Here is an 8640-nt window from a genome sequence, read left to right on the forward strand (position 1 = left end):
ATTAGGACCCATTCATAATCGGAGGGATTAAAGTGACAAAAGAGTTCCGTAAAACAAACAAACAAACAAACCTGTCATATGGCACCTTGTGAATGGCTAAGATGAATGGCAACACAAAAGAAGTTGCTTTTTAATATTTATTAATTAATAATGGCAATAATAATCATAATCATAACAATAATAATGTGATTATAGTTTTACAATGACATTCTTCATCTCATTCTATTTTTCATGTGAATAGATATATGATTTTGTTTCATCAAGATTATAATATTTAATAAGCCAATACACTTCACATTTCTAAACATAATTTGGAACTTTTACTTGCTTCCTATCTTCATTCTTTTCATGGAAAGATGACATGTACATCACGTGAATCAAATCAAATCAACTTAACACTTTTCATGTGACCAAAACAATGCACACATTGATAGACATATGCTTATCAAATGTAGCTCATACAAGTGTGTGCTCCACTGTTACGACTCGTGATACGTGGTAGCGATTATGATACGTTACGTCCTGTTCTGTTCTGATAAACGCGTTTTGAAGAAAAAGCCGATATCCGCACTTTCAATTCATCAAAAACTAAGAAAAGACTTCTGCCATTGTAAAAAACACCAAAAGATCTGATAATCTGTGCCACTTATCTACATTTTGGCGAAACTTGTAAACAATTGTGAGAACCCGTAAGATCGAAATAACTACCTAAAACTGACATGAAGCGTAGTGGATGACGGATTGACGGGTATCTTTACAAAGATGACGACTTGCTAATTGTTTGAATATATTAAACAGGTCGGTAAGCAGAGAAAGAAAACTATGAATAATCAACAATTACTGTTTTATCTTAAATGCGGGCTTATGTTCCTCCCGAAGTCACCCTCTTTCATCATTGCCACAAATTCACTGTAATCTATCCGACCGTCCTGTAATCATAGATACAAAAAAAGTTTGTAAGAGAATTGACATTTACCGAGATTTGAGTTGATTCTCGTTGTATTTTACCTCTAATGGATCAAATGGGTAAATTTTAAAAACCTGGTTGGATATGAAACGTGTTGAAACTTGAAAGTGACACGAAATGAATTTATACACTATTAGTAAAGTACACAGATGGTCCTTGTGGTTTACCAATATTTAGGATTTGGTCCCTAGCTTCTCAAAAGTACACAGATGGTCCATGTGGTTTGCATTTTGTAACGCATTTAGTCCCCAACCAACAAATCTAAAGGTTTTAGCATGTCCAAGTTAGGGACTAAGTGCGTTACAAAATGCAAACCACATGAACCATCCATGCACTTTTGGAAAAAGTTGGGGACTAAATGCGTTACAAAACGCAAACCATAGGAATCATCTGTCTACTTTTGGAAAGCTAGAGACTAAATCCGAGATTTTGGTAAAGTACAGGGACCATCCGTGTACTTTACTCTTTTTTGTAAAATTTAAGAGGAATGGAAAAAGATGTTGGCGGGTCAACCCAAATTGTGTTGACCGGATTTGGAAATGATGAGAGTAAAGAGGGAAAGACGTACATTATCTTTATCGATTTCACTCATAACTTCATCAAGATGTATATCGTCCAAACCGAATTTTTCAAACGCCAGTTGGAGTTCATCTGGAGTGATGTATCCACTACCATCTTTATCGAAGTATGAAAAGGCAGCATACATATGATCCTCTTTATAGACTTTATTTATGTGAAGCATTGCCGCAACAAATTCTCCGTAATCTATGGTACCACTGTTGTCAATGTCCGCCTGAAACGTTAGTAAATATGTGTCATCAAACATGTGTAAGTCCGGCGAGTGAACAAGACATTATAAGAAATTTACCGCTTCCATAAGGCGAGTGATTTCGGACTCTTTTAAATTGGCGCCAACTTTCTCTAAGCCTTTTTTTAATTCTTCTAATGTGATCTGGCCACTGCCATCGGAATCAATCATTTTGAACATTTGTGTAAGTCCGGCGATTTCTTCTTCGGATAGAGTCTCAGCAATAACCTGATATCAGGCAACACGGTGTTTGGTTATAATGTAAAAAGGAGTAATATGCCATTTTCGTCCCTGAGGTTTGGTCAGTTTTGCGACTTTCATCCAAAGGTTTGTTTTTCCGCATCTGGATCCAAAAGGTTTGAAATTTTTCCATTTTTATCCGGCTCGTTAACTCCATCCATTTTTCTCTATAAAGTCAGGGGTATTTCCGTCTTTTTGTTAACTTTAAAAAACGATGAAAATACTCCTGACTTAACAGAGAAAAATGGATGGAGTTAACGAGATGGATGAAAATAGCAAGATTTCAAACCTTTTGGATCTAGATGCGGAAAAACAAACCTTTGGACGATAGTCGCAAAAATGACCAAACCTCAGGGACGAAAATGACATTTTACTCTAAAAAGAAGTGACAATTAATATGTAATTAAACAAGAGTGTTATAATAAACAATATGATTTATGGTTAAAAAGGGTTGACAGAGAAAAGTTAAAAAAAACCCTTACTCTGATAGCTATCTTCTTGATTTTGTTCATGGCGGAGAATTGCTTGAGACGGGAAAGAACGGCAGAATCGAGAGGCTTATCCGGAGCCACACCGTTAGCTTGAACCCAAGGGTGACCTAGAGCAGATTATGATGGTTAAAAAATATTAAAACTCGATAAATATTAAAGCAAACGGTACTTTGAGAGTTATATGAAGCTAGAAGAATGCTTTTAGCAGGGGCGCAGCTTAAGAGGGGTCCGGGGGGGCGCCCGACCCCCCGAACTTTTCGCTCAGTAGTGTTATATATGTAGTTTTGTATAGAAATTTTTGGGTATATACGTTTTCGACCCCCCGTCTTCATTGTCAAGCTTCGCCACTGGCTTTTAGTGAATCTCATATTTATTTTTGAACGACTTGTATTTACTCCAATTCCATACGTATGTAAGTATTCATTACTTACGACTACCATCAACGAAGATAATTATAACTATAACTAACTTTATGAGTTCATCTATTAGTAAGGTAACATATGCATCCCATTATATCAATAAAGATAATCAATATTATAACTATAACCAATATTATGAATTTATTATTAAGTACGCTAACCGTGCATAAAAATTTACACAGGTAGTTCCAATTTCCAACTTATGAAATTTTCAGATATGCCCATGTGAAGAACTAAACACAACTGACAATGTATTTAAAAGTTTCAGCATTATTATTAGAGTAAAGCACAAAGATGGCCCCTTTGGTTTACCAAAATTTTGGATTTGGTCCCTAGCTTTCCAAAAGTACAACGATGGTTCCTGTGGTTTGCACTTTGTAACGCATTTAGTCCCCAAACCAACAAATCTAAAGGTTTTAGCATGTCTAAGTTAGGGACTATATTCGTTACAAAGTGCAAACCACAGGGATCATCCTTGTACATTGGAAAAAGTTGGGGACTAAATGCTTTACAAAGTGCAAACCACAAGGACCATCCTGGTACTTTTGGAAAAAGTTGGGGACTAAATGCGTTACAAAGTGCAAAGCACAGGGACAATCTGTGTACTTTTGGAAAGCTAGAGACCAAATCCAAGATTTTGGTAAACCACAGGGACCATCCGTGTACTTTGCAATAATCTTATCACATTGTGTACAACTTTTTCATACAAGAGGCTGTCAGGACTTGATAATTGTTTATAAATCATGTATGAATTGACCAAGGAATAAATACAAATCAGGAGTATGATGAACAAACTAATATTGTTATAGTAAAGTACACAGATGGTCCCTGTGGTTGACCAAAATTTTGGATTTGGTCCCTAGCTTTCCAAAAGTGCACGGATGGTCCCTATCATTTGCACTTTGTAACGCATTTACTCCCCAACTTTTGCCAAAAGTACACGGATGGTCCCTATAGTTTGCACTTTGTAACGCAATTAGTCCCTAACTTCGACATGCTGAAACCTTTAGATTTGTTAGCTGGAGACTAAATGCATTACAAAGTGCAAACCACAGGGACCATCCGTGTACTTTTGAAAACATAGGGACCAAATCCAAAATTTTAGTTAACAACAGGGACCATCCGTGTACTTTACTCATATTGTCATTATAGAAAGGGATTTATACTCACGAAGAACTTCAGGTGCCGTCAACCGTGTTTTCGGATCTTTAACAAGCATTTTTCTTACGAGATCTTTCGCACTTTCAGATATGCCTGGCCAAGGTTCCGAATCAAAGTCAATATCACCTTTCAAAACCTGGTCGAATATTCCCGATTCCGTTTCTGATTCCGATCACAATTCAACAACAATAAGTTAAACGCAACCTTATAACCATATCATCACAAAACCTATAAACACAACAAAGCAAAAAAAAAGATAACGTCCTCACCATCCCAGAACGGTGGGACCCCACATAGTAAAATGTATATGATTACACCCGCACTCCATATATCACATTCTTGACTGTAGAATTTTCTTAACACCTCTGGAGCCACGTAATAAGGGCTCCCGACCATATCAGTGAACATCTCACCTGTAATAAGCACCCCAAATATTACTGATTTACATTATAGAATTTAGAGAATTTACATATTCTTATACGATTCATAACTAATCAACTCAATTATTTACCTATGATCAAACTTGTAATATCAGTCCAGATAGGCCTGTAAACAAACCGAACGTTCATTGATCTGTTCGGCGGGAAGTTCGTTTATTTAAATAAAGGAACAAACATGAACACGTGTTTTCTTCGTTCATTTATGTTTGTGTACGTTCGTTTATATTCGTTTATTAAATTTTAATAAATACATAAGTAGATATGCTTATATAGATATAAACATCAAAGGGGATTTCTACTTACTTATATAAAAATAACTAATTAGTAACTAGGCTTCCTAGTAATAAGAAATAGGGCTTTCGAATTGAAATTGTCGTAATTAATCAATGATTTATATAAAAACAATCACTAATTCATATAGCAAAAGTGCAAAACTAATTTATGTCCTTTTATGTTTGATCAATTTTGTTCATTTGTGTTTGTTATGTTTATTAAATTATGTTCGTATAGGTTTGTTCGTTTACGTTCATGAACGGTTCGTTTACGCTTTAAACGTTAAACGAACACAAACACGAACATGCCCATTTTCTTAATGAACAAACATGAACAAAAAAATGTGTTCAGTTATATGTTCGTGTTCGGTTTTAGTTAAATGAACAAACACGAACATACCCGCGTCCGTGTTCGTTCAGTTCGTTTACAGACCTAAGTCCAAATGTTTCTTTATGATCATTGAGTCAAATAAAGCACTAACAATTATAAAGCTACCTGGCTTAAAGAACACAGAAAGCCCAAAATCAATCGTTTTAAGCGGAGCTTCTTCCTGCTCATTAATAAACAAAAAATTCTCAGGCTTCAAATCCCGATGCATAACCCCTAACGAATGACACGCTTCCACAACCCCTACAATTATCCTCGTAAGCTCGGCAGCTTTCTTCTCCGTATAATGCCCTCGTTGTATAATCCGATCGAACAGCTCCCCGCCCGCACAAAGCTCCATAATAACATGAACGTCAACCGCATCTTCGTACGCACCCACAATAGATATTACGTTCGGGTGCCCGGCTAAGTGGTGCATTATTTGTATCTCACGCCTAACGTCTTCTACGTCATCCTTGGTTGATAACTTCCGTTTGGCTATCGATTTACACGCAAATTCCTTCCCGGTTTTCTTTTCTATGCATAAATACGTTGTCCCGAATTGACCTTGACCTAATTTCTTACCCACATTGTATATATCCTTTAAATTGTTTGTTTTTCTTCGTAATACTGAGTTTTGAAGTCCTATACTGTGCACGCGTTTCAAATTACTTGCAGGCTTCGGCTTTTCATCCGGTACCTATTAGATACCATATAAAAGAATAATGAAAACCCCATGAGGTACTAACATAACTACAAAGTAAAGCTGAATAAATCATATCTCGTAAGAGCATGCACAATGGCTTCTCTATCTTCATCCCTAAATTCTGTTCACTTTATCAAAGCTCATGCCATCTCATTCTCCATATCCATCTAGTTTCGACAAAATAATACGTCTATATTCTTTTTTATATTATTTTTTTCTTTTTCTTGCACCCACAATCACTCACAAACATTTATAGGGATACACATGGAGAATGAATACTGAGTCTCACATTTGGAGATGCACTGTAGCTATCTCTAGAATTTTTCTATATATTAGAGAATGGGATGCAGGAAGATTTAGATAGTTTTTCTTAGCGTTCTCTATATTTTTATATTTTTCTCTAAATTCTAAAGACAGGGATAGTGACATGGACATGGACAGGGACAAGACTCCAATGTGATCCGAGCATTCTCATCCGAGTCTCTATCTCCATCTAAATATTTTAACTAAGAAACACCATTTTCTCTAAACTCTGTTTATTTTTAAAAACATCTCACATCCGACTCTCCATCTCTAAATTTATCTTACTCGCAAACACTTATTCTATTGTTTTTTCCTAAGTAGTTAATGCGGTAAAATATCGGATATCGGTCAAGGACCGATATTTGAGATATCGGTTATCGCGGTGGGATATCTGTGGGATATCGGTAATTTTAATATCATGCTAAATTTATATATATATAGCAATTTAACACTAACAATTGTAACAAGTAAGAATTGACTAAGACTTAAAACACTAACATTTAACAGTAACAACTAACAATTAAGACTTAAAACACTAATAGTAACAGCAAGAAGAAAAATGAACGGTAGAAATAAGAAGAATGGTACTGATATCGGGAAAATCGGTGATTTATCGATCAGATATCGGTCCTATATCGGACAATATCGCTGATATTATCGGTAACGATATTCTGACCAATATTTAGTACTGCTATCTCGGCAGGGGACCGATATCCGATATATCACTGATATATCGGGATATTAACTACATAGGTTTTTTCTTGGTTTATAAACTCACAATAATATATAGATTGATGACTACTAAGCCTCTAAATATAGAGGGTCACTTTAGTTTTCTATAAAACTTTCTATTATAGAGGCTCCAGCATGGTGTTTTTTTGTTGTTTTCTCTATTTTTTCCTCACAAACACTTATAGAGATACATATGCAGAATGAATAGTAACACTCTATATCTAAAGATTCACCGTAACACTCAGGTACTGTTTTTTAACCGTTCTTTATATTTTTCTCTAAATATTTAGAGACAAAGATAGGGACATAGACTCCAATGTGAATGCTCTAACAGTCTTAACTATCACAAATATACTACAATAAACCCTAACTTGTAACTAATAATATACATTCTATGTAACACTACCTTGACGGTTTCGACCGGTTTATCCGCCTCCTGTACCGGTTGATCCGGTTCCTGTACCGACATTTTAACACTCTCCGGCGGTGTACATTCTACAGAGCGTGGTTTCTCAGACTCCTTCGAACTCGAATCATCCGGTTTATCTTTCTTCTCATTATCTTTTTTCTTATTATCTTTGTTCTTATTCTTAGTGTTCTTGCCTTTGGTGGATTCTGACTCTTCAGTGTTGGGAGGTGGAAGAGTGTTCTCCGGCGGTCTGGTTTTCCACACAGCCGCTGTAACAGATTGTAAGAAGCCAGTTCGTCCCATACTGGGACCCACACAATTATTCCCCATTCAAAATCCGAAACCCTAACCCTAACACTATCGGATTTGATCGTCCAGATCGCATTTGTTGTTGTCGGATTGATGGAATTGATAATGCGCGATACAGTTGTTGTTGCTGTGTGATGATGATTTGATCATGCACCTTTGAGACGAGTCAGACGATATTATGATGTTTTTGTTTCCGAATGTGGAATTCGAATGGAGCAAATGAGCATGTAGTTGTATTCAAATCTCCCAAATTTAGATGAAATTGATGGAAGTTATATAGTAATTCTATGAGAATTTGGACGTTACTATCGATCAGAAACCCTAATTCCTGAAGAACAGAACGATGGAATAGTGCAGGTGAATAGAGTGGAAATTGGGGGAAATGTGAAACTGAAGGATCGGAAATGGAGGGAGAGAAAACGGGGGAAATGATCATAGAGGACGAGTTACCGAGTTAACTCAATGAAGTTGAATATTTTTTAGTTCTTTAAAAAACTTAGGGGCTGTTTGGCAACATCTGAATGGTTAAGTGCTGAACCAGTAAGAGAGGTCTGAACCATTAAGTGCTGAACCAGTAAGAAGTCTTAATCATTAAGAGCCTGTATAATGCATAACCGTTCAGAGGCAAATGTCTGACCAATTCAGATTAGAGGTCTTAACCATTCAGACTTTGTATAAATCTTAATCATTCAGAGGCAAATGTCTGAACCATTCAGACATCTGCTCATGAAACAAACATTAAGAGGTAAACAAACAACCCTTTAGGGGTACAGGGGGCGCTAGTCAGGTGGAGTGAGTGCCACCTTGGCTCGCGCACACCACAACACTCAAGCTTCAGCGGGGGCGCGAGCAGAGGGTGGTGGATGGCGCTGTTAGGCAAAAATGGGGGTGTTTCGGGATGTTATTGGTGAAATTACCACAACACGCTCAAGTGGGGGTGGGGGGTGGGGGGCAAGTGGGCAAAGTAATGAATAGGCGTCTAGTCAGTGTCACGTGTCGCAATATTAGAATTGAAC

The 8640-nt window shown here is 36.7% G+C and overlaps 1 protein-coding gene across 1 annotated transcript; it reads right to left on the reverse strand.

The window, feature by feature from the left end:
- Positions 1-577: 577 nt before the first annotated feature.
- LOC110891098 (calcium-dependent protein kinase 20) lies at positions 578-8111 on the reverse strand. The gene is made up of 8 exons (XM_022138756.2): positions 7313-8111; positions 5295-5865; positions 4356-4499; positions 4096-4248; positions 2498-2613; positions 1836-2003; positions 1536-1760; positions 578-929 (listed from the first exon to the last, which is right to left on the reverse strand). The coding sequence occupies exons 1-8, from the start codon at positions 7643-7645 to the stop codon at positions 846-848; spliced, it is 1794 nt and encodes a 597-aa protein (XP_021994448.1). The 5' UTR covers positions 7646-8111; the 3' UTR covers positions 578-845.
- Positions 8112-8640: the final 529 nt, after the last annotated feature.

This window comes from Helianthus annuus, chromosome 11 (assembly GCF_002127325.2).
Source record: "Helianthus annuus cultivar XRQ/B chromosome 11, HanXRQr2.0-SUNRISE, whole genome shotgun sequence".
Lineage (NCBI taxonomy): Eukaryota > Viridiplantae > Streptophyta > Magnoliopsida > Asterales > Asteraceae > Helianthus > Helianthus annuus.

Bases quoted from the DNA above. Each gene is read 5' to 3' on its own strand.
- LOC110891098 (XM_022138756.2), bottom strand. From the start codon at position 7,645: ATGGGGAATAATTGTGTGGGTCCCAGTATGGGACGAACTGGCTTCTTA. The intron at 4,249-4,355 runs GTGAGGACGTTA...GATCGGAATCAG, and splicing joins GGTCCCACCGTTCTGGGATG to AAACGGAATCGGGAATATTC. The intron at 2,004-2,497 runs GTAAGGGTTTTT...GCCTGATATCAG, and splicing joins TCAAGAAGATAGCTATCAGA to GTTATTGCTGAGACTCTATC.